Source organism: Miscanthus floridulus, chromosome 6, assembly GCF_019320115.1.
Source record: "Miscanthus floridulus cultivar M001 chromosome 6, ASM1932011v1, whole genome shotgun sequence".
NCBI lineage: Eukaryota > Viridiplantae > Streptophyta > Magnoliopsida > Poales > Poaceae > Miscanthus > Miscanthus floridulus.
Window position 1 is genome coordinate 35,177,696 of NC_089585.1, and position 26,245 is coordinate 35,203,940.

At 46.0% G+C, this 26,245-nt stretch overlaps 3 protein-coding genes and 1 pseudogene across 4 annotated transcripts; 3 read left to right on the forward strand and 1 right to left on the reverse strand.

Annotated features, from left to right (window-relative positions):
• The first annotated feature begins 715 nt into the window (after positions 1-715).
• LOC136458064 (uncharacterized) lies at positions 716-3,353 on the forward strand. Its single transcript, XM_066458071.1, has 8 exons — positions 716-873; positions 981-1,047; positions 1,179-1,236; positions 1,370-1,428; positions 1,910-2,133; positions 2,234-2,267; positions 2,349-2,477; positions 2,730-3,353. The coding sequence occupies exons 1-8, from the start codon at positions 826-828 to the stop codon at positions 2,903-2,905; spliced, it is 795 nt and encodes a 264-aa protein (XP_066314168.1). The 5' UTR covers positions 716-825; the 3' UTR covers positions 2,906-3,353.
• A 438-nt stretch (positions 3,354-3,791) lies between these two features.
• On the reverse strand, positions 3,792-4,900 carry LOC136455924 (ubiquitin-conjugating enzyme E2 20-like). The gene is made up of 3 exons (XM_066455647.1): positions 4,369-4,900; positions 4,184-4,243; positions 3,792-4,086 (listed from the first exon to the last, which is right to left on the reverse strand). The coding sequence occupies exons 1-3, from the start codon at positions 4,814-4,816 to the stop codon at positions 4,043-4,045; spliced, it is 552 nt and encodes a 183-aa protein (XP_066311744.1). The 5' UTR covers positions 4,817-4,900; the 3' UTR covers positions 3,792-4,042.
• A 227-nt stretch (positions 4,901-5,127) lies between these two features.
• On the forward strand, positions 5,128-10,571 carry LOC136455925 (protein DELETION OF SUV3 SUPPRESSOR 1(I)). Of its 2 annotated transcripts, none has more exons than XM_066455648.1 (3): positions 5,128-5,282; positions 5,377-5,482; positions 10,251-10,571. In XM_066455648.1, exons 2-3 carry the CDS (start codon positions 5,389-5,391, stop codon positions 10,382-10,384), a joined length of 228 nt encoding a protein of 75 aa, XP_066311745.1. In that variant the 5' UTR covers positions 5,128-5,282; positions 5,377-5,388; the 3' UTR covers positions 10,385-10,571. The 2 variants fall into 2 exon arrangements, with proteins under 2 accessions (XP_066311745.1, XP_066311746.1); XM_066455649.1 differs by having other exon boundaries at positions 5,193-5,286.
• Positions 10,572-23,212: 12,641 nt separating this feature from the next.
• The window catches only part of LOC136458065 (uncharacterized), a 48,006-nt pseudogene continuing 44,973 nt past the window's right edge, over positions 23,213-26,245 (forward strand).

Genomic DNA, 26,245 nt, shown 5'->3' on the forward strand with positions numbered 1-26,245 from the left:
ATTAGATGTAATTATATGCATGCGTGTATTTATATTAGCAGCGTATAATACGTATATAAAAACATATTATATATTAAACAAATATGTGTAACTGAACTGAAAACAAATTAAACAAAAAAAAAGAAAAAGAAAAGGAATCTTTAGTCCCGGTTGGGGTTACCAACCGGGACTAAAGGGTGCGGCCACGTTTGCTCGGCTGGAGGGCCTTTAGTCCCGGTTGGTAACACACCAACTGGGACTATAGGTCCCTCTTTAGTTCCGGCTCGATGACCTAGAACTGAAGGTTTCACTTTTAATCCCGAGATCGTTGTCTTGGCGCGATAACCGGAACTAAAGGCCGTTACCGCTCGGGATGCCAATACCACCTAGCCCTCGTTTAGTTCGGGCCGAATTCGGCACCGGTAAAATTACTGTAGGCACAGTAGCCACAATAGCATTTCGTTTGTATTTGGTACTAATTGTCCTAACGTTGACTAATTAGGCTCAAAACGTTCGTCTCGCAAAGTACAACCAAACTGTACAATTAGTTTTTAATTTCGTCAACATTTAGTACTCTATGCATGTACCGCAAATTTAATGTGACGGAGAATCTTCTTTTTGCATAATGTCAAAATTTAAAATTTGGGATAACTAAACACCCCCTAGCAAACATAATTGCATCTGTCGTCTCGTTCTGCACTCACCACGGGGGTAAAAAAAAAAAAAAAAAAAAAAAAAAAAAAAAACCCCAAAACTCTGTCCTCCCTCCGCTCCCGCTCTCCAGCCAAAACCGCCGCTCCCGCTCGGACCCGCCTCTAGAAGCTTCTAGATCCGTCACTGGCGCCGATGGAGCGGCTCGACTCCAAGTTCCACGGGAAGTACACTGCTCTCAAGGTACCGCGGGCACGCCCGCTTCTTCCTCATCCCGTTTCTATGGCCAGCCAGCGGTGGTTTGACACTGCAATTATTGTTTCCCGGTTCAATGCATCGCCGCGCCGCAGAAGCGGAAGCTGCTGGACGAGGGGCTGGAGCGGAAGCGGGGGGCGGAGCTCAAAGAGCTTTACGATGGTATAAGTCCCGGCCGAACCTATCTCCTGGCCGGACTCGATTTGGGCGGGGCTATGGGAATGGGAGGGAGGGTTTTGGGAGAAGCTTGTTCTTTTTCCCCTGCTTTGATTTTTTTTTCCTTTTGTATGCAGCCATGAAAGATTGGGTCAGCGATCTCAACAAAGACAATGCGGAGCTCAACGAGAAGTTGTAAGATGATAATTGTTATGCTTGTGCGCGGGTTAGGGTTTTGACGTTTTGTTGTTTGGGGAGGAATTAGTGCCTATATCGTTGCTTATATCCCTTTTCTTTTGTTTTATTTTTGGCTAATTGATGATTTCAGGGTGGAAAAGCAGGATGAGCTCGAGAAGACCCGTCAGGAATTCCTTGAAGATATTCATAGTAATACTATCTATCCAATCTCAAAGTTCCTTTCTGTCTAGTCATGAGAAGTAGTTTCTTTGGTCCAAGTATTATTACCTGTGACAACGTTTTTTATTTTTTTCTGTCTAGTCATGAGAAGTAGACACGAATTGGGTTAATCCTTTTGAACTGATTCCCCTTAATTAATGATATATTTATGCATCATGACCGACAGGACCTGTTTTCTGGACCTCTTCAATGAATATTAAATGCATTTTTATTGTATATATAATGTGTTTATTTATTTTCTAATTCTCACTGCATCCTATGTTTTCGTTCCTGTGTTCCAAACGCCATGGTCAGTGGGAATCCTCTATTTTTCCAATCCTCAGTTTTGCTATTGCATCCCCATCCAATTCCTGCATTTTTTCCCCTTTCCTATGTTTTGTATTCCTTTGTTCCAAACAGAGTTGGCTTAGGTGGCACAATATTTACTTATTTTCATTTTTGTTTGATGCAGCAAGGGACAGTGAAATTCTGAGGCTGAAGCAGCTCTTAGATGAGAAGGCTGAAAAGAGCAATTCTAAAGCTACTGGTCTTCTTGGCAGAACACCTGAATCTATCCTAGAAAATTCAACTCCAATGTCACCTAAAAGAAAGACACCACTTTCCCACGGCAAGGTAAAGAGGGTACAGTTGAGTGAAAATGCTCCTCACAGTAGCCCCACGGAGGAATCTCAAGAGGTCAGCTTAGAAATCTGAGTGGTTCCTTTTCATGTACAAGTATTTGAGTGAGCTTTGTTTACTAATCCTTCTTGTGGCTTGATTTGATCTGATACTGCAGCTAGAATGCTCTATAAGACATATGTGCATCTCAGGTTAGTGAAAATTTAATTTAATCTGTCACTACTTTGTTGCATTACTTGAAATTAATTTAGCCAGTGTGTTTGTTGATTCAGGGAATGGGACAAACGAAATTCGGGGTGCTCATATGCTTTGTTCGCTGCTTCAATCTTTAGTTCGCATGAAGATCTCAGTAAATGATGAAACAGAAATATTTTCGATTTCAGTCTCTCATGAAGCTAGTGGTACTTGCTCATGCTGAATCTCATGTTCTTGTTTTACTACAGCTCAGTATTAGCATAGCTGTTATGCTTTATATTTTTCGTGCTTGCGCTGGCACTATCATTTTTTGGACAGTTACATGTTAACAAAGTAGCACCTTTCATATGGTTTCATTTCATTCCATTCCAGGATGTATTCACTCTCTACTCTCTACTCTCTAGTCATGTAATATAAATGAATTGATTCTGATCCTTAAAGAGTTTAAACTGCTGCAGGTTACAGTTTCACCCTCACTTGGTTAGAAAAATCTGATGAATGGTCCTATAAGCTCTCCTCGTTGGGCACCCTGGAAAGGATAGCTGCTGATTGGATGAGTCAAGACATAAGATTCAGCATGAATATGTGCCGTATGTTCTTTGAGCGGATATCAAGCATCATATCAAAAGGATGACAGCATGTTCTTCGGGTCAGGTAGCTGTATCAGTCTGCCTAACGAACTTGTAAATGGAAGCCTCCCGATGTAAAAAATGATTTGATGCACTATCTCATTGCAGAACTGCCGATTATGCTACGGTAGACCTGTGTCGAGCTCGAGCATACCGGTCTGTGGGCGGCAATTGTTGCCATCGCTTGTATTCCTGTTTCGGGTCACACACTTCCATATGCATAAACTTGACAGTAAACGAGCTAGTTGGTTTCAACCAGCCCAAACCAGCCAACCAACAGTGTTTTCCTCTCACAGCAAATCAGCACCAGCCAGCCCAAACCAGCCCAGAAACCAACCAGCGAACAGGCCGAGTATTGCGGTCAATTTTGCTCCGGTCCAAATGGCACCGAGACAATTTTGGAATTATGAGTTCCTTGTGGACTGTGTAAATGAAATTGTAGAATGAAGTGGAATTATGACACTTTGGATGATCCCTGAGGCTGCGCTAGTCGGTTTGTTTGGTTGTTTTTATACAAAATGTTTGCATAGTGTACTGATTGTTTTTATGAAACAAAATATCCCCACATCATTCACAACTAATTCGAAACCCTGTCCACATCATTCATAGTTACTGAAGGTATGGATTCGCTTTGGTGGACAGGGTCCATTTGACCCTTGAATCCTTGATACATCAGCCGAGCAACACTGCCTTAGAAGAGGAAATTAGAGTGGCTTCTCCTTCCTACCAATCGGCAACATCAAAGCAGTGGTTTCCGTCTAGGCGGCGGCACACACAAACACGCTACGAATTAAGGCCATTTGAACATTGCGTTGATGCAGATGCAGTTGCTTAACATTTTCGAGATCATACGATCTTCCTAAATTCAAGCAGTCTTGTCCGTATCCATATCGCAGTCAGAATGAAACAACACAAGGTGACAGGGGACGAAAACAGGTCCTGTAAAAATGAATCTCTGAACATTTCAGAACTCAAAGAACAATTACAGAATCGCCAGGCTCCAGGGACCCACATACTCCTGCTACAGCACCAGACTGGGAACCCAACCCAACGAAACCATCCATCTCTTGTCGATCGATCCAAGCGAGATCAGTGCTTGAAGAACCCGAGGCGACATCTGCGCCGGGCGCTGTCCTCCTCCTCTACGCGGCGGGCTTGTAGAGCTTCTCCACCATCTTCCTGAACTCTGAACAGAGAGAAAACGACAAAGCGAGATTCAGAACAAGAAATCGATCGATCGCGCGATTGTTGACGAGAACGAAGCGAGATGTCGAATCGCGTACCTTCCTGGTTCGCCCAGAGCGCCGCCGCCTGCGTGTTGAGCGGCGACTCGTTGTTCGGCTCTGCATAAATCATAATCCGTCCGTCAAAACCGAGGGAAACGGCGAAACGCACGCAGCAGCACACGAGATCGATGGATCGACCGGACAAAGGAAGGAATCTAGCAAATAGGTTGCGATTCCGTTACCTCCGAGCAGGCTCTGGATGGAGAGGAGGATGGTGCGCACGTCGTAGGCGGAGGACCACTTGTCCTGGAGGATGTCGAGGCAGATGTTGCCGTGCACGTCGACGTTGGGGTGGAAGCAGGGGGTGTCGAACCGCACCTTGGGCGGCTTGTACGGGTACTCGGCGTTGAAGGCCAGCGCGAGGCGGTAGGAGGTGCCCTCGTACGCCGTCCCGGCGGAGCCCGCGATGGTGCCCACCCAGTGGAGCATGTTGTCCCCCTCCGGGAACGCCGACACGCCCGGGTCGCCGCCCATCATCAGCGCCATCAGCTCCGACTGCAGCCGCCGCACCACCGACTGGCCCTCCGCGCCCTTCCCGGCCCCCGCCGACGCCGGCTTCGCCCCCGGCGCCGCCGCGGATGCGGCGGGCACGTTCCCGGTCTGCGAATCCTGGTTCTCTCCACGGGCCATGGCTGACGATCGAGTGGGTGTTCCTCCCTTTCTCCTCGGCGGGCGGCGGCGATTGAGTGGAAGGCGGCGGATTAGAGAGCGGTGGGAGCGGCGGCGGCGGCGGGGCGCAGGATTTAAAGGCGAGAGACGATTGGCTCGGGATGGGAATGCGAGTCTCTTTTGCTCTCTAGTGACCGTTGGGGGCGGCGCGGCACGTTGACAGCTTTCTGCCGCGTCAGCCGCGGCGCCGCCGCCGCCCTGACTCCAACGGCTAGTTCAGCTTCAGGGGAGAGGACAGCATGTTCACGCGTCCGTAGTTGTCTGACGTGGGGGCCCGGGGTGGCAGGTGGTGATCTGGCTTGGCCGACCAGCACCAAATAGGCCCAGCCCAACTCCGATCGCATCAACCCCAGCCCCCAAAACAGCCTCCCGGTCTAGCTAGGGTTTCGTCTCCGCGGCTTGCTCTAATCCTCTCCCGGCACGAGAGGTAGGTCGGTGCCGCTCTCACCGTCTCTCCCTCCCCACACCTCGATACCGCTCCCCGCTGCCGCTCCCCGCTGATCCGCTCGGCCGCATCGCAGGGCGTAGCGTCGATGGCGGTGGCACCGGCGGACGCGAAGGCGGAGGCCGCCAAGATGGACCTCCTCGAGGACGACGACGAGTTCGAAGAGTTCGAGATCGACCAAGGTACGCGCACGCTCCCCTGCTTTCGTGTGCGTGGGCATGTTGATTAAGCCATCTGGATTAGACGAGTAGATTTGATTGGTTGGTTAGATGGGAACCCGTGCGGTGTTGGCTAGTGCCTCGGGCTTCAGATCCAATAGGTCACGGACGTATTTGGCCGAAACCATGGGGAATTACAAGGCGTTAGTTGTTTTTGTGATGTGGAATAAACGTTTATGCTGTTAATGTGGCGCCTGATTTCGTTTGGACCTGCGCTGGTACTTTAGAAGTAAAACTAATCTTTGTGTTCTTTATAATCTTTAGGCGGTCTGTTGCATGTAATCCTATCCTGGAAAATCAAATATCCTTGTATATTTCCTATCTAGTTTGATAATTAGCATGAAACATTGTTCTGACATTTGTGCAGTTAAGTGCTCACACATGCAGTCTTGTGCTGTTCTGTGGTTTTCTGAAACAAATATGTCATAGTGAAAAGATGATTTGATTACATGTTGTTGGGCTACCCTGGATACTCTATTTTCAGTGATGCTTTTGCTTCTCCTGGGTGAATCTCTAAAATTGCATAACTACAATGGGACTACCCCTGAATATTGAAAACCCCAGTTGCAGAATTGAGGGTCAATCCCAATGTTGTTCCATTGAACATTAGAAGTGTGAACTAAAACTATGATATTTGTAACTGGTGTTTGGTGTCTGATGCTAACTTTTGATCTAGTAAGTTAAACCTCATTATTCAGTAGCAGTAAATGCTAACTTGCTGTTCACTTAGATGCCAAAGAAACAATGCCATAAGCCATGTTGAAAGGGGTGACGATTAAGGGGCACATCTGAACGTCGTTCTCAGAACTTTTCCCTTTATCTTTTTTTCTGTCCTTGTGGCACCTGCATGCTTGTGTTTTGCAATTTGGACTTTGCAATATGGTTACATCTTCTTCCCAATCAAATATTTTGATTTATTAATAGTCACCTTGAGTCCTAGCCTCCTTAGGTCTAACTAAAATTGAACTAATCTAAACAGGAAAGCCCATTCTGATTTGTAAAGAAGAGGGATGGTGATACTGTTGGACTGAATAAAGAAATAAAATGGATGTTCTATTGTTTTACTCAAACTCAACAGATCCATGATATCAGTACTTACATTTTGTGTTGCATACAGTAATTTTAACAATTCTACTGTGTTGCAAAGGTGAAGTCAGTTTTGAAATCACAGTGCAACATTTATAGTAGGAAACTTTTGCTCTATCTGTTGTGCAAAATTGCATCTGTCTGGAGTCCTGTCCTCATTGGGTCTAGATAAAATTGAATCACTCTTAATGGAAATGCAATGTCCATTTTGTTTTGGGAAGAAGAGTGGCTATTATAGAAATCCTATCCCATTTTCTAGTAACGCTTCATGTTATAGCTTTGCCTCTATCAAAACTGATGGTTTGATATGTGTATATTCTTGCTTTACTGGTTGACAAACTAAACTAACAGTTTCTACTTGTAGTCAATCATGTGTATATTTTTATGTGACCAATGGCACTGCGTTATGTCTCTTGCTGTAAGTAAAACTATATTGTTTGACATGACACAATGAATTGGTATCATTGTTTTTGTTTCTTACTCACGCAGAGCTAGATATAATTCATTTTCCTTAATTGTTCTGTTAATTCTAGGAGGGGGAAACTTCCAAATTTCTTAGAAGGGACTGAGGGAGTATCTGTATTGCTGATTTGTATTTTCTTTTAGCTAATAAAAAGATGGAATCTGAATCTGATGCTACATATGGTTTCATACTATGCTGTATGGATAGGGAAGATAGATATGCTCCGGAATCTTAGCTTGACACTTAAATTAGTTGTCTCCTCTTTTTTTTTTTTTTTGCCTCTTCTAGTGTGTCCTGGGTTACAACAACAACAACAACAACAACAAAGCCTTTAAGTCCCAAACAAGTTGGGGTAGGCTAGAGTTGAAACCCAACAGAAACAATCAAGGTTCAGGCACGTGAATAGCTGTCTTCCAAGCACTCCTATCTAAGGCTAAGTCTTTGGGTATATTCTATCCTTTCAAGTCTCCTTTTATTGCCTCTACCCAAGTCAACTTCGGTCTTCCTCTGCCTCTCTTCACGTTACTATCCTGACTTAGGATTCCACTACGCACCGGTGCATCTGGAGGTCTCCGTTGCACATGTCCAAACCATCTCAACCGGTGTTGGACAAGCTTTTCTTCAATTGGCGCTACCCCTAATCTCTCACGTATATCATCGTTCCGAACTCGATCCCTTCTTGTATGCCCGCAAATCCAACGCAACATACGCATTTCCGCGACACTTAGCTGTTGAATATGTCGTCTTTTCGTAGGCCAACATTCTGCACCATACAACATAGCAGGTCTAATTGCCGTCCTATAAAACTTGGCTTTTAGCTTCTGTGGTACCCTTTTGTCACATAGGACACCAGACGCTTGCCGCCACTTCATCCACCCTGCTTTGATTCTATGGCTAACATCTTCATCAATATCTCTGTCCCTCTGTAGCATTGATCCTAAATATCGAAAGGTATCCATCCTAGGCACTACTTGACCTTCCAAACTAACATCTTCCTCCTCCCGAGTAGTAGTGCCGAAGTCACATCTCATATACTCAGTTTTAGTTCTACTAAGTCTAAAACCTTTGGACTCCAAAGTCTCCCGCCATAACTCCAGTTTCTGATTCACTCCTGTCCGGCTTTCATCAACTAGCACTACATCGTCCGCGAAAAGCATACACCAAGGGATGTCCCCTTGTATGTCCCTTGTGACCTCATCCATCACTAAAGCAAACAAATAAGGGCTCAAAGCTGACCCTTGATGTAGTCCTATCCTAATTAGGAAGTCATCCGTGTCTCCATCACTTGTTCGAACTCTAGTCACAACATTGTTGTACATGTCCTTAATGAGCCCGACGTACTTCGTTGGGACTTTATGTTTGTCCAAAGCCCACCACATAACATTCCTTGGTATTTTATCATAAGCCTTCTCCAAGTCAATAAAAACCATGTGTAGGTCCTTCTTCTTCTCCCTATACCGCTCCATAACTTGTCTTATTAAGAAAATGGCTTCCATGGTTGACCTTCCGGGCATGAAACCAAATTGGTTCATAGAGACCCGCGTTATTGCTCTCAAGCGATGCTCGATAACTCTCTCCCATAGCTTCATAGTATGGCTCATCAACTTAATTGCCCGGTAATTTGTACAACTTTGAATATCCCCTTTATTCTTGTAGATCGGTACCAATATACTTCTCCTCCACTCATTAGGCATCTTGTTTGATCGAAAAATATGGTTGAACAACTTGGTCAACCATACTACAGCTATGTCCTGGGTTACAATGGTAAAAAATATTGCTGTTACATATTTCCTCCTCTGGTGTGTCCTCCAGAAGTGACATAGTTAGTTCTGCAAATCCCTGACTTTTGAAGACTAAGGATTATGTTAGTCTTTGATATTATGATTACATTTTGGGTCACCATGGTAAAAATTATTGTAAATAACATCACCGCACTGCTTCTATTTGTCCTGTTTCCATAAAAGTGCATAGGTAGTATGCTAACCTGTGGATATGGAAGGGTAGGTAATATATTTATTTTAGTTGCAAGAGATACTTAGCCCAATTTGTTAGTTGCATTAGAATTTAGAAAGGCTTTGTTACTGTTGCACTCTCTCCGGTCCTGAATAAATCAATTCCTGGAGTTGTCTTAAGTCAAACTTTTTAAAGGGGGCGTACCCAGTGCAGAGAGCTCCCGCTCTGTGCGGGGTCTGGGGAAGGGTGTTAGTGGCAAGCCTTACCCTCGCCTGTGCAATGCGAGGAGACCGCGACTCGAACCCGGAACCTTCCGGTCACAGGCGGTAAGACTCTACCGCTTACACTAGGCCCGCCCTTCTTAAGTCAAAACTTTTTATGAAACCAAATTAGTATCATTAGATTCACCATAAAATATATTTTTATAATGGCTTATTTGGTGTCAAAACATTTGTGCTCCTCTATAAATTTGGTCATACATAAAAAAGTTTGACTTAGGATGACTCTAGAAATTGATTTATTCAGGGACAGTGATAGTATTTATCCTTTTTAGCAATCATTGAATACCTACAAAATTTCCTTCTAATCTGTCCCATCAGCCTTCTTGCCATCTGGCTTATTCCTGTGGAAGATGTTAGCTACCTAAGTTGTGAATTTGCTTCATGACATCTTAGTATCAGATTCAAAAATCCTCCATAGCTTCTGCCATGTCATTGCTAGTTATGTTGTTCAATCTCAATAGCCAACAACAGAAGTGCATAACCATAAGTATCACGGGTTGATGGATGATACAAGTGATGTGTATGGATGTAAGGATCAGATATCATCACGGGTTGATGGATGATACAAGTGATGTGTGTGGATGTAAGGATCAGATATCATGTAATCATGAACCATGTTCACCAAGAGGGAAAACTACCATTGGAAGACACTAGATGGAGGGCGCTTGGAATAGAGGAGTGGGGAGTTAAAAGAAAATCTTTTTTGTTAGATGTTGCTCGTTGAAACTGAAAACTCAGGGTGTATAAATAACCATTCACTAAAACCAATATAACCTGAAATAGCCTACTCTAAGTATAGCAAGGTTCTCTTTTTTTTTTGCGAAAAAAGTATAGCAAGGTTCTGACTTAACATCTAATGAACATGTTTTTTTTTTATCTCTTTGTATTTGTATGGCTGGTTTAGTGGCTGGCAAAGAATGCTTCTTACTGACACTCCGGTAATATGCAGAATGGGATGATAAGGAAGAAGGCAATGAAGCCGTCCAGCAGTGGGAGGATGATTGGGATGACGATGACGTGAATGATGATTTCTCGCTGCAGCTGAGGAAAGAGCTGGAGGGAAGCAACGCCCAGAAGAGCTGAAGTATTATTTCTCTAGTTTATAAATGATTCTTATATGCCAGCTACTTTTGGAACCGTGGTGTGCTTTGGATGGGTTGATATGGTTGCGCAGCTCTATATGTGAGCGGCAGAAAGTTTATGGACATCAGTCGGCAATTTGACAGCACTGTATCTGTTCCGGTGGAAATTATCTCACCAGTTGTCGTTAGGACATGGCTCTAGCGGAAATGCTAGAAATCATCCCACATTGTGTATCTTATATCTCCAGCTGTCTCGGTTCTTAGCATCATAAGATAAAAACCAGCAACCCAACAGTTTTGTATATCCACTCTCAAAACCTCCGCGCAAAAAAAGAGGGTTGCACACTTGCACGCGTATCTTTTCGCGGACGACCGGTTTGGTGGATGAAAAAACCATCTTCCGCAAAAGCACAGGTACGCCGAGACGGAGGCCGTGGTGCGCCAGATAGAAGATGGTGCGCTCGATAGAATTGGAGCAATGATGTCGCTGTCGGACGCGTTAGCGATAGCTAGGCGGAGGACGAGGACACCAGACCTCAGACAGTCAGACCTCACAGCCAGTGCCACAGTGAGGTGCAACGGTGTGACTTGTGCGTGGCCGGCCTCCGAAATAATCTCGTACGTTGAGGTAGCACCTCGTTGGTCTTGTGCGCGAACTTGTTTGGATTCGTTGCTAGAGATGCTAGCTAGTTGTACTACTCGGCAATCTACATGCTAGATCAAGTAATCAGCCTGTTCGCTTGCTCGTAAATGATCATGAATTTCCAGTCGAGAATAGTGTTTTTCTCTCACACCAAACCAGCCAGCAGTAAATAATCCACGATCGTTTACGGCCTCCTGAACAGGCTGAATACTGATCGGGAAATGCAACCGGGTGTTTGAAATTGGAGGGGGAAAAAGGAGAGAGACTGGTTTAACTTATAAGCAACGTGACTAAAAGTACCGTTGGCTGGTTTGGTGTGAAAGAAAAATACTGTTCATCGGCTGATAAGCCATGGCTTATAAGCTAAATACAACCAAACGAACAGGCTGCAAATGGATGTCGGATTACGAACTGCATGCAGCCTAGCTCCACGCTGCCATGCTGTTGTACCTATCGAATGGCTTATCTTTCACTTTCAGGAGCGCATTATTGATAACTGCTGGAGATAGAAAATAAATCCTCTCCCTTCTTTTTAGAATTGGAATAATTATTTATTTGAGAAGTGAACTTTTAGGAACCGTTGAGATAACTGTTGAAGATAGAAAATAAATCCTCTCCCTTCTTTTTAGAATTGGAATAATTATATATTTGAGAAGTGAACTTTTAGGATATGTCGAAGATGCTCTTATAAGATGTCTTAGAGCAACTCTTCGGAATGGCTTCAAAAATCTCTGTGAAACCCTGTTCGAGAAGGTTGAGTCCTATTTGCAATCGAAGTTACAGTCGAAATTATGATAATAAAGTCATGGGCAGATAGCCCTGACGAGTGATTTGATTAATTAAACGGGACTGGGAGATTACTATTCCAGCCAAGTAAACATAAACTCTTCAAAGAAAGGTCGTCGGCGAGCTTCGCCCTCATAGCATAAATATTTGTTGAACCCACATATCACTTGGTTATATCTTTTTTTCTGAATCATCTTTTTTTATGCTTGGATTTTTTCCTTCATTATAAAAGAACAGAGTACACTGGCCAATCTTGTCGGCTAAGACTATAGTTAGCCAATTTTGTAACTCTTTAGGATGCTTGGTGAAGGGACCGTTACGCCTAAGAAGGGAGGTGAATTAGGCAACTTAAAATTCTTACTCTAAGCTATGGCCTCTTTTTCTAACTCTAGCGAAACCTATGCAATAGATGAACTATCTAAATGTGCAACTACGGTTTTGCTAGGAGTAGCTATCTCTACCGCAAAACAAGTAATGTAAACAATGTAAATGCGGAAGCTAAAGAGCAAGGTAGAGATATGCAAACTCCCGTCGATGACTCCGGTATTTTTACCGAGGTATCGAGAAGCGCGCAAGCTTCCCCCTAGTCCTCGTTGGAGCCCCTCGCAAGGGCCAAGCTCCCGGTCGGGTAACTCCGTGGATAGCCTTGGGCCTTCCCCACGCGCAAGTGGGTCTCCGATGTGCCTCTCGGAAAGCCTCTCCCGGATGCTCCCCGACGTCTTCACTATCAAGCTTTCGGCCGAAACGCCGTGGCCTTGTTCCCTCCGGTACACGATGGCGGCCACACCACAAACGCGGTTGGTGTGATCTCGCAAGACTTCAAGCCCCTCCGATGTACAACACTTGTGCTCGCAAGCACGGGGTGGCAAGAGGTATACAAACCTCACTAAACACTAGGCAAACACCTAGAGCAAGCGCATAAGCGGTGGTCTAATCAACCTAAGCACTTCGCAAAGCACTTATGCTAATCACCTAATAAAATACTAAGCACTATGCATGTGGAGATCACTCAAATGGTGTATTAACACTCTTGGTATGTTTCCTCAGCTCCACACACCTCAAATGGCCGGTTGGGGGTTGTATTTATAAGCCCCACTGAGAAAGTAGCCGTTGGGGTCGAATTCCCGCGAAACTGCTACTGACCGGACGCTGAATCGTCCTAACCGGACGCGTCCGGTCGTCCCGACCGTTGCAGCCACGAACCACCGATCGGACGCTGCCAGCGTCCGGTCGCCTGCCACCGGACGCGTCCGGTCGCAGTTTCGCGTGCCTAGAACCTCTCTGTACTCGATCGGACGCTGATGCCCTGCGTCCGGTCGGTTGCCGCCAGCGTCCGGTCCTCGCATTTGGTCGCCTATCTGCCGAGCCACCGGTCCAGCGTCCGGTCGCGCTTCCAGCGTCCGGTCGCCTCTGCGAGCTCGTTTCTTCGCAATCTTGCGTACGGCTTGGTTCCAATCTTTATGCTTGGACTTGGCTTGATCTTTTGGTCTTCTCTTGTGCTTCAAAGGTCTTGCTTGAGGTGTTGATCATCGAGTCATCACGTCGCCTTCGTCCAAGTTATGTTTTGCACCCTATTGAACTACAACACTAACACTTGCAACTTCATTAGTCCAATTTGGTTGTGTTGGTCATCAAACACCAAAATCCAAAGTAAATGGGCCAAGGGTCCATTTTTCTTACAATCTCCCCCTTTTTGGTGATTGATGCCAACACGACCAAAGCAAGCAAATAATAAGAATTTGGAAGTTAAAAACTACCTACTTGCTAGGATGCAATGCAAAGGGCAAGGTTATATGATACTAATTGATAGATACCAATTGAAACTTTACTTAAAAGCTTGTCTTGCCCTTGCAAATGTCCCCTTGTGATATTATGGATTAAAGCCTAGCTTTAAAAAAAATCTCCCATTACTTAGACTAACCCATAATTTACTTTCCTCCCTTTCTTGGACCATTACTACTTGTAACTAAATGCTTGTCTTTGGTCCTTCAAATTCTCCCCCTTTGGCATCAAACACCGAAAAGGAAGACATTTGTAGCACAAAGGGAGGGTCAAATTTCATGATCCTTTGAGTAAAGAGTGAAATGGATCACAAAATTTGACTCTCACATTATATAGACTAAGCTCCCCCTAAATATATGCATACATAGGATAGAAAGCAAAGCATATGCATAATTAGCAATTTATTTTACTAGAGAGTTTAATCTATATAATGCATGGAGAAAGCATATAAATATGAAATGAAATCAACATGATGAAGTCAATTGAAGAATGATGCTTAACTCCGGGGACTCCAATTTCCTTACAATGAGACTACTACACATGTGATAGGTTTGAAAAAATTGATACCATTTTGAACAAGTGTTAGTCTCAAAGTATCCAAGTTGTAGATTAAGCTCTCCCTAAACTTGTGCACACAAGTGTTGAATACTTGTAAAATTTGTGCACATTGATTTAAGTGTCAAAATACCATTTGAAAGATAATATTTGGGAGAGATTATCTACAATTTGGACTTTGGCACATATTAGATAAATAATTATAAAGCAAGCTATGTGCCGTGCTTCTAAACAATTTTAAATCATGTAGGTTTGCTCCAAGGGTTGAAGATGAAACCGAGCAAGCCTACCATATGATACACCTATTGAATGCATGACAAAATATTTAAGCATGTGAATGCAAACATTAGGCATAAAAGATAACTAGATGCTTTAAGAGTATACCAATTGAAAGACAATACCAATTGAAACAAATGCTAATTGAAAGTAATGACATCTAGTTACCTAACATGGGAAGAAGAATTTGGGTCCATAGTATTCACTAACCTACTTGGCAATGACTTTGTCCATCATGATGCACCCCATGCAATGCACCCAACCTTTGCCAAGTCTCCAAATTTCTCGAAGTCTGACGGACTTCTTACTTCTCTTTTGGGATCCAAACCTTCTTGGTGCTCTTCATGTTAGAAATGATTTCCTTTGGCACCCAAAAGCGTTTGACCCCATTGTTAGCTTGGTTGTTCACCTTGATGGCCACCACCTTGTCATTTTTCTTCTTCTTCAAGAGATAAGGTGTGGAGGCCTTCTTGTCCACCTTGTTGGTGTAGGTATTGGAGAGCTTGCTTGTTTGCTTTTTTCTCCTTCTTCTTTGCTCCTCCCCCATTCTTTACCTTGCACTCATAGGACTTGTGACCTTCCTTGTGGCACACGTAACAAACCACGGTTTGTCCTTCATCAAGCTTCTTCACTCCCTTGATGGTGTTATCTTGATGAAGTTGGGTTTGCTTCGCCTTGCCTTTTACTTGAGTCAAGTCCTTGTGAGGCGAGCTACTTCTTGCTTGAGTTGCTCATTCTCTTTTGCAACCTCTTGTGTGCATGTATCTACAATCACTTTCTCAACACAAGCTTGGTTGCACAAAGGTGAGTCTAAACATAAATAATTGCAAGAGGTAGATGCATCCTTTTTAATTATGTCATTTCTTTTAGATGCCTTGGTGGGGGTATTTTTGACGGCCTCAAGATTAGCAACTTTATTTGTTAGCTCATCACAATGTTTGCACATGATTTCTATTTTAGCAAGCAAACTTTGATAATCATTTTGTGAGCTAGCTAACTTTTCTTTTAATTTTTTATTTTTCTTTTCAAGTTGCTTATCATTAATTGTGCATGCACTTGTTGTTACACTAGCCTCAAGTTGCTCAATTTTAGTAGATAGTTCAACATTGAGATTTGCAAAGTTTTCATATTGTTCAAGCAAATTCTTGTATGCTTCTTGTGAACTACCTAGCTCTTCTTTTAAAGTTTTGAGCTTCTTTTGTTGACTAGTGCAAACTTTAGCATATTTAAGATTTTGTTGCACAATTGTATTGTAAGAAGGCAAATCATCATCACTATCACTCTCACTAGAGGATGAACTTTCGTTACCTCGTGCCATAAGGCACACACGAGAAGAGCTTGATGATGAGTGCTTGTGACCTCGCCTCTTGTGATGGTTTTCTTCTTCACTTGAAGAATCATCCCATGACCTTATTGTTGTGAGGGCTTTGTTCTTTCACGTCTTCTTCTTTGTCTTGGGTGTGGGCTTGTTTGGACAAACTTCCACAAAGTGCCCCAACTCGCCGCATCTATAGCATCCCCTCTTTCTTTGCTCGTTTCTTTGATTGGTGAAAATGAGATCTTGAATTTGGATGGGCACACCCTTGACATTGAGCCTTTGGATCATCTTCTCCACCTTGTTGATTAATTTGATTGATTCTTCATCAAGGTCAGAGGTGGAGGAGGAAGATTGATCATCATCACTTGAATCTTCATCATCATCATCACCCTCGTCTTCTTCTTCACTTGAGGAGCTTGAGCTTGAGCTTGACTCAACTTTCTTGCCTTTCATCTTTTTCTTCTCACTACAAGCGAGAGCTTTGCCTTTGCTTGATGAAGATGATTATCCTTGACCCATCTTCCGTGACATCTCAAATGCCACTATCTTGCCAATGACAATGCCCGGGGTCATGGTGCTCAAGTTCTCCATGTTGTGAAGGATGGTGATGATGCTTGCATATTTCTTTTATGGTAGAATGGAGATGATCTTCCTTACGATATCCGCATCATCTAGCTTTAATAATCCTATTGAATGGAGCTCATTGATAATTAGATTCAATCAAGAATACATATCATGAACAAGCTCATTATCATTCATAGCAAAGGAATCATAATTTTGCTTGGCTAGACAATGTTTTTGCTCACGAACATTACTTGTGCCGTTATGAAGCTCTTGGAGTTTTAACCAAATTTCATGTGCCGTATTTAAGGTGAAAACTTGATTAAACACATCCATGCTAAAGGATTCAAACAGGCAATTCTTAGCTCTAGCATTGAAATGCATTTCTTTTTCATCACTCTTTATGGGTTTTTCGGGATTCTTGATGGGTTTCATCCCATCACGAGTGACTCTCCATACACCCAAATCAACTGCCTCAAGGTGGCAAGCCATTCTAGCTTTATAGAATGGGAAGTTAGTGCCGTCAAATTATGGAGGCCTAGCGGTATCCATCCCAACCACTCTACCATAGCATCGGCTTAACGGCGGTTAAGCCAAAGGTCCAAATATGAGCCAACCGGCTCTGATACCAATTGAAGGGACCGTTACGCCTAAGAGGGGGGGGGGTGAATTAGGCAACTTAAAATTCTTACTCTAAGCTATGGCCTCTTTTTCTAACTCTAGCAAAACCTATGCAATAGATGAACTATCTAAATGTGCAACTACGGTTTTGCTAGTGAGTAGCTATCTCTACTGCAAAACAAGTAATGTAAACAATGTAAATGCGGAAGCTAAAGAGCAAGGTAGAGATATGCAAACTCCTGTCGATGACTCTGGTATTTTTACCAAGGTATCGAGAAGCGCGCAAGCTTCCCCCTAGTCCTCGTTGGAGCCCCTCGTAAGGAATCCCTCGCAAGGGCCAAGCTCCTGGTCGGGTAACTCCGTGGATAGCCTCAGGCCTTCCCCACGCGCAAGTGGGTCTCCGATGTGCCTCTCGGCAAGCCTCTCCCAGATGCTCCCCACCGTCTTCACTATCAAGCTTCCGGCCAAAACGCCGCGGGCCTTGTTCCCTCCGGTACACGGTGGCGGCCACACCACAAACGTGGTTGGTGTGATCTCGCAAGACTTCAAGCCCCTCCGATGTACAACACTTGTGCTCGCAAGCACGGGGTGGCAAGAGGTATGCAAACCTCACTAAACACTAGGCAAACACCTAGAGCAAGCGCATAAGCGGTGGTCTAATCAACCTAAGCACTTCGCAAAGCACTTATGCTAATCACCTAATAAAACACTAAGTACTATGCATGTGGAGATCACTCAAATGGTGTATTAACACTCTTGGTATGTTTCCTCAGCTCCACACACCTCAAATGGCCGGTTGGGGGTTATATTTATAAGCCCCACTGAGAAAGTAGCCGTTGGGGTCGAATTCCCGCGAAACTGCTACTGACCGGACGCTGAATCGTCCTGACCGGACGCGTTCGGTCGTCCCGACCGTTGCAGCCACGAACCACCGATCGGACGCTGCCAGCGTCCGGTTGCCTACCACCGGACGTGTCCGGTCGCAGTTTCGCGCGCCTGGAACCTCTCTGTACTCGATCGGACGCTGATGCCCTGCGTCCGGTCGGTTGCCGCCAGCGTCCGGTCCTCGCGTTCGGTCGCCTATCTGCCGAGCCACCGGTCCAGTGTCCGGTCGTGCTTCCAGCGTCCGGTCCAGCGTCCGGTCGCCTCTGTGAGCTCGTTTCTTCGCAATCTTGTGTACGGCTTGGTTCCAATCTTTATGCTTGGACTTGGCTTGATCTTTTGGTCTTCTCTTGTGCTTCAAAGGTCTTGCTTGAGGTGTTGATCATCGAGTCATCACGTCGCCTTCGTCCAAGTTATGTTTTGCACCCTATTGAACTACAACACTAACACTTGCAACTTCATTAGTCCAATTTGGTTGTGTTGGTCATCAAACACCAAAATCCAAAGTAAATGGGCCAAGGGTCCATTTTCCTTACACTTGGTTACTGCCTTGCTGGCTAAATTTAACCCTTTTGAGACTAACTAATAGGCTAATGGTTAGATTGTGTGTAAGTAAACAAAAATAGCCATGCTATTAACCCATAGCCTAATTAGCCCCTTCTGTGTCCATCCAAATAGATAAAAAATTGCCCTTCTCTTTGGGGCTTGGGTTGCAAATATGACCACTAAGACCAAGGATGGTAATAGGTTTGTATCGGATGGGTGTCACCAATCCATATCAATAACCATTAGAATTTTTTGTATCTATGAAGAAACCAAACCTATGTGCCGACACAACTTTGTGACCATACTTGTGTCCATACGGGTGAAAGGATCAAGATGCCCAAGAGAGGGGGTGAATTAGGCTAATTCTAAATTTCTTTGCAATAATTAAATCATATGGTTAGCCTAATTAACCCCTTGTGCCTAGAAAGTGTTTCTAATTGTTCTACCGCACAAAAGACTTGCAACCTAAGTTCCAATCCTACTCTAGCATGGCAATTCTAAGAATGTAAAGACATGAATTGAATTGCACAAAGTAAATGCTCAAAGTAAATAGAGAGGAAGGAACGCGATGATGTTTTGCCGAGGTATCGGAGAGTCGCCACTCCCCACTAGTCCTCGTTGGAGCACCCGCGCAAGGGTGTAGCTCTCCCTTGATCCGCGCAAGGATCAAGTGCTCTCTACGGGTTGATTCTTCGACACTCCGTCGCGGTGAATCACCCACAACCGCTCACAACTTGAGTTGGGTCACCCACAAGCTCCGCCGGTTGATCACCGAACTCCCAATCACCACCAAGCCGTCTAGGTGATGGCGATCACCAAGAGTAACAAGCACGAACTCTCACTTGACCATGACAAGCCTAATGAGCACTAGGACCTTGCTCTTCTTAGCACTCTCTAAGGTGTTTCTCAGCTGTTGGAATGAGCAAAAATACCCCCACACACGAGTGGAGGTGGTATTTATAACACCGGCTGAAAAACGAACCGTTATTTGCCTCTGCGGGGTGACCGGACGCTTCGGTCAGTATACCCCGAACTCCAGTGTTTACAGTATGACCGGACACGTCCGGTCATGATTTTCCTTCTCTGGAACCTTACTGGAGTCGACCGGATGCTGGCCCTCAGCGTCTGGTACCATGACCTCGTAGAGTCCGGGCAAACCAGACGCAATCACCTTGGTCAAATGAGCTGATCGGACCCTGAGACAGCGTCCGATCAGTATTTGACCCTTCATTCACTTCCAACTCTCGAACATATGTAAATGAAGTTTGCTCCATTGGATCAAAGGGCTGTTGTGGAGCTACCTAGTGCTAGTTTTAACAAGTGTGCACCATACCTAACTCACTAGACTCACCTAGGTCAAGCTACCCATTCATACCCCCCTTAATAGTACGGCCAAAGGAAAAACAAAGTCCTAAACTACTCTAAGTGTCTCTCTAACTCCAATCGACACTTAGAACTAGTTCATCCTTAACCTTGTCGTCCATCCTTTGAAAACCGAAACGATTTTCATCGTAGGGGCATGACAACCATGATTGCCCAATCGATCTCCATTACCGTGACCTAACTCAATTGTTTCTGCAAAACACACGTTAGTCACAGTAATCACGTATTGTCATTAATTACCGAAACCCAACTAAGAGCCTAGATGCTTTCAACGGGCAGCGAGTAGCCACGGTTGCCCAAACCCGATAAGAAATGCAGTTACATGGAACTATGACTATATGGGCAAACAATAGAACAACAAATATGTAACAATGTAACAGAAAAATAAATATATATGTCACTCCTTATATGGCACTAGGTGTGCTAGTTGGACCATATTTTGGAGTATATTAGGTTGGTGAATAGCTTTGGAGTATATTTGCATATCAGGTATTTTCATACCCATGGTTTATAGGTTTGGCTAGTGCAGAATCATACCTGTATCCACAAAATCAGAGTAAAGATTTTTGTTCATTAATCACATACCGTAAGTAAATCAGCCCTTATTTATGTCCTAATAGGATAAAAACCCATCAGATTTTAGGTCGCGGTATCCATTGCCATCTCTGACGCTATTTGAAGAGGCTCTCAACGGCTTCGTCTCGTCCATCTCTTGCACTATATATGGTACTGTTTATCAATTTTTTCTCTATTTTTTTTTCTAAATAAAAAACTAAAAATAGTATTTTTAGCTCCTCCCGCCTACTGTAAGTCTGTAACACAGAGCCGGGCCCAAAGGAGCCCGACCAAAATTTGCCACGGTGAACTAACGAAGTGCCACCTCCTTTGGTACCGCTACGTGAGTCACGACGCGAGAGGCAAACGGTGAGATTCACACCCAGACTCTCTTATGCGCGTATCCTTCTTTCCTGTCGGCTCTCTCACCCTCACTGCATACACAGTAGTTCTGTTCAAAAGCCATTATTGATAGCCGTAGCCTCTGCTACTTCTTTGCACGTACTCCCTCGTCCACACAAAAATGTAGTTATGGGAATCGTACCGGTTAATCTAGCCCAAATTTTATTAAATTTGTAGCAAATAATATTAACATTTATGTCTCTAAATAAATTTATTATAAAAATATATTTTATAACTAATATAATGATACTTATTTTGTATCGTAATAATATTTTTTTATATAAATTTAGCCAAAGTTTGAACAGTTTGACTCTAAAAATGAGAATTGCATTCTTTCGTGAGAGAGAGTATGACACAAGCTACTGTTTAATAAACAGTACAAAATGCAGCAGCAGCAGCTGGCGAAACAAAACACCGGCCGAACGGGTCCGTAAAGATAGTTAGGAAAAACAAAAATCTTTTTTTTTTGGGAAAACAAAATTCTAGGAGCCGTTTGATACCGCTTCAAGCTTCATCCCCTGCTTCTGAAACTGTTTCTGCACGATTCCAACCAAACGCCTCCTATCTATCTGTATCTGATCCGCTCTGTGGGCGAAGTCGCGGATTTCCTGCTGACTGGAGCTGCATGCGGGAGGGAGAGAAGATTTTGGAAATGATACTCGTCGCTTCACCCGGCTTCGTCTCCTGTGGGCTGTGGTGTGGGCCTGCGCGCGGGCGTTGTCCGTTTTGCCCTGGGGCGCGTCGGCGCGGGCGGAACCGGCAACGGCGGCACGGCGCGGCGCTGTGGGGCGGAGGGGCGCGGGACGCTGTGGGCCGCGGCGAGACCGGCAGGGAGGGAGCCGGGAGATCGAGGAGACGATGACGCTGGGACAGCGACGCGCGGAAGTGGATCTGCTCGCGAGCGCTGGTCTTCTCCGTGCGTGGAGACGACGACGGACGCTGGGACGGCGACGCGCGGAAGTGGATCTACTCGCGAGCACTGGCCATGTCCGTGCAAGTGAGGCGAGAGACGTGGACCTGCTCGCGAGCGGTGGCCTTCTCTTCTCTGAGGCCATGGAGGCTCCGTGCCGCGGAGGAGACGAGGAGGAGATAAGGGCATGTTTGATTCGCATGGCAGCTACTAAATTTATTTGCTTTGAGTCATTTTAATAACTTTTTAACTAAACGCTATGACTAAAAGCTACTAAAAATACTTTAGTCCTCTCTAGTAACTCTGGAGTTACTAAAAATGACTAAACTGTTTAGTAGCTACTAAAGTTTAGTAGCTCGAACCAAATAGCCCTCCACAACGTATGGTCGGAGTGGTGCTTCAAACAGAGAGACAAACAAGTTTGGGCACCGCAGCCGATGCCGACGCTAGCAGCGGCGCAAGAACAAGCTTCTTCGATGCCCACCAATTATATTATATAGGGTTATTTGATCCACGCCATTATAATTCTTTAACTTTGGAGATCTGTCATTACAATTCACCTATTCTAAAACTTGCAATTACAATTCTTCTTCTATCCGATACTTGCCATTTTCTACGTCTTCTGAGTGTCTGGGCCCACTATCAGGCCGTATACGTGTACACATCTTCCGTATGGACCAAAACACCCCATGTTGCTTCTCTCCCTCCACTCACTGACATGTGGGCTCCACACGTCAGATTCTCCTTCAACCTCCCCGGCGCTCTCCTTCGCTCGGTTCCTTCGCCGGTAGTGCCGGGGATGCCGTGTCTGACTCCGCGCCGGGGAAGGCTACGCCCACTGCCAGGGATGGCGTGGCCGCGCCGCGCCGTGGGAGGCCGTGGCCGCACCACTACCGGGGATGCTGCGCCCGCCGCCGAGAACCTGCGCCTGCCGTCGAGGATGCCGTGGTCGCGCACGGGAAAGACGCGTCCGTCGGGGAAGAAGCCCCTCGCTGCCGGGGAAGCTGCACCCGCTGCCGAGGATGTCGTGTGGCCACGCGTGGGGAAGCCGCGCCCGCCGCCGGGGATGCCGTGGCCACACGCGGGGAAGCCGCACCCGCCGGGGAAGAAGCCCCCTCGCCGTCGGCGTTGGACGGGGCGAACGGAGGAGGTGGGATCCATGGCCGTTGTCGGGCTGTTGCGTGCCGCGGTGAAGGAACTGAGCGACGAAGGAGGTTGAAGGAGAATATGACGTGTGGGGCCCACACGTCAGAGGAGGGAGAGAAGCAACAGGGGTGTTTTGGTCCGTACGGAAGATGTGTACACGTATACGACCTGACAGTGGGCCTAGACACTCGGGAGACGTAGAAAATGGCAAGTATCAGGTAAAAGAAGAATTGTAATGGCAAGTTTCAGAATAGGTGAATTGTAATGGCAGATCTTCAAATTTAAAGAATTATAATAGCGTGATCCAAATAACCTTATTATATATCATATACTACCCCAACATTTTGTTTTTATATATACACACGTACGATGCAGCAGCACAGCTCGCCGCCTCGCTGTCTGCTAGCCGCGGCGTCCGACGCCACCGCCTCCGATCCGGTGAATCTGACTCACTGCCGCCGCCATGAGCTGCGCGGGCGCGACGGTGTGGTCACCCCCTCCTCCGCTCTCGGCTGCCGTCCTTGCCGTGGCCGCAGGCGGCGCTCCTCCGTCAGAATCAGGCCCCGCGCGGCGGCCGTGGGGCAGGAGGGCGGCGGCGCCGTGGGGGAGGGGGAGGCCCCGTCGCGGCTGGTGCTGCACGACTCCCTCGAGGCCGTCAGGGCGGCCACCGAGCACGCCAGGGGCGTGGGACGGGTTCGTGGCGCAGGTGGGGCGGCTCACCCGGGTGAGTGCGGGGAGCAGCATCGCCATCAGCCGCGGCCCTGACCTCGCCCGCGCCGCGCTCTGCGTCGCCGCCGAGGGGACTCGCTCGTCTCCCACTCCTCGGTCCCGCTCCCCGTGGACGCCTTCCTCGCGCGCCTCAATGGCCTCTCCGCGGGCTTCTGCGCCGGCGGCAACTTCCCGCCCTCCGGCGCGCCGCCCGAGGTCTTCTTCGATTATCTTGACCGCTACCTCTACATCCATAAGGTACTGTGTATAGCTGTCGCCATGTTGCGCAAAGTTATTCTGATCCTGTTGCTAGCCCAATTTGGGTATCACTACGTACGAACGGCTTGATTTTGAAGTCGTTTCAGCTGTCTGGTTGATGTAGCATGATGTAGTGTGTGGTCTCTGCCTAGCAAATTTCTGTTCTACATGCAAAGCTTACAAGTATTGGTGCTAATTTACTAGGATCTTCCATTCAGGGGTTTCGAAGAACAAATCGAGTGTTGGATGTGCGGACTATGTATCTTCACTCGGTATGCCAGAATCTAGCTTCTATGCCTTGTAGTTGTATACACTACTGTAATAAATATGCTATGCCTCCTCATCTAGTGTTATTTGGTTGTACAATTTCCAGGTCTTGACATGCCGTTCTGGATCAGCTCTAATGCTTGCGTTGATATAGTCAGAGATACTGAAGACTGTACGAATATATGGGTTACTGGATTTTGATCCAGAGATTTTCTTTCCAAATGATCTCAATAGCCTCCCTAGGGGTTATGACAAACAAAAAGGCAAATTGGGCAATGAGCCACATATTATGACTTCAAAGTCACTTTTGGTTGAGGTTGTTAAACCTTTACAGGATCTATAGGCATAGAACTAGCATGTCTACCTGCTGTTGAATATAATCATGAACCATAGAACATCTACTAGTGCAGTAACAGTAGGTAGAACAAGAGAAAAAATGGAGGGGTAGAAGATGGACGTGTCAAACCTGACACCACAGAGGGAGCCAATCTAGAGGGGCACAACCAGTGACGGGAAGCCACTAGCCGCGCTGTCCCGCTCCACCGACGTCGACGGCTTCATCGACCTCTTCCCCGAACGTCGTTGCCCGTGCGCAGACTTCACCAACGAATGAGATGGTCAACGCCTCTGGATCGACTCCCTCTACGGTGTCAGGTTTGACACGTCCATCTTCTATCCCTCCCTTTTTTTTTTCTCTTGTTCTACCTACTGTTACTGCACTAGTAGATGTTTTAGGGTTCATGATTCTATTCAACAGCAAGTAGACATACTAGTTCTATGCTTATAGATCTTGTTCAAGGTTTAACAATGGTACTAGAGCCTCGTTTGGGTATAGATTTAGCCTATCAGATTAGATCCGTTCGGATCTGAGAAAAGAATAGAGGGTTCAATCCGTTTTCGGATTGAAACCCTAACCCTAATCGGGAAACGAACCCTAACCCGACGGGGAAGAAGAACAGTGACTCAACCGTACACTAACCCATCGGGGAAGATGAACAGTGTCGGGTTTATAAACCCGGGGTCCCTCGGGTACCGGCTTCCACGCCAGGGCTCGGCCTAGGAGGACGGCCTTCTTTTCTTCTGGACTGACCCGAGAGTCTAAATTCAACAAACCGGAGCACTCGCTTCAGGCCCTGGCCACCTTCGGCCAATCTTTCCGACCGGAGCACTAGCTCAGGCTCAGGCCAACTCCGATCGGAGCGCTAGCATCAGGCCCCGGCCGCCTTGGCACGGCCTCCACCCGAAAAGCCTGACGCGAAGACTGCTTCCGACTCTGACCCCGTGTCTCCGACCGGGGTTCACAGAAAACCCTGCCCATCACTATTTTCCGATTGGCGCGCCAGTACCGACTGGGGCCATCCGACCGGGGACGCCCGCTCAGAAAGAACCAGAAGGCGTACTAAGGAAGGCAAGACAGGGCTCGTAAGTCAAACCACGGCACCAGGGACCATACCCTGTAGAACAGTATTGTAGGCGCCGACATTTACCTCTATAGTATTGTAGGCGTCGGAATTCACCGTATCAGGCGAACATGGTAAAACCATGTTCCCAGTCGGCGAGACAACATTTTTGCAGGTACCGACGTCCCCAGTCTTGAAGAAAGCAGCTCAACCTCCCACATGTACCTGACATTCTACAGTGACATCAATAGTATTGCAGGCGCCCACCATTGTCCCATCCCCATCGGCGTGGGCAACAAGGCTTAGAAACGTCCTACTCTCTCTTGTAAAGCCACCCCCTTCTTCTATAAAAGGGGATGTGCTCCCTCCAAACAAAAAGCAGTTAACCCAAGTCGACTTCTTCAAGTTCAGGTTTAGGGTTGGTGAAAGGGTCGAGATGGCGACTAGAGGGGGGGGTGAATAGTCTTTTCTAAAACTTAATCTCGTCGGCTAACCGAAACAAGTGCGGAATTATAATTATCGGTCTAGCCAAGACTACACCCCTCTATCTATATTCACTAGCACCTTTCAAAGATACTAATTAGCAACAAAGGTGCCGGGCTAGCTAGAGCTCTCCTAACCAATTCTAGAAGCAAGGTCACACAAACCTATGCCACTAGTACTTTAAGCGACAAGGGAGCTCCAACACATGCTAGTAAGCAAAAGCACAAAGCCAACTACGCTTACTAGCAATGCTCAATAATAAGACAACCAATGCCAAATTAGAGAGCGCAATTACTTAGCTACACAAACTAAGCAATGTGACTAACAAGGTTACGCAAACCAAATTAGCCACGCAAGGGAGCTACTTCTATGCTACACAA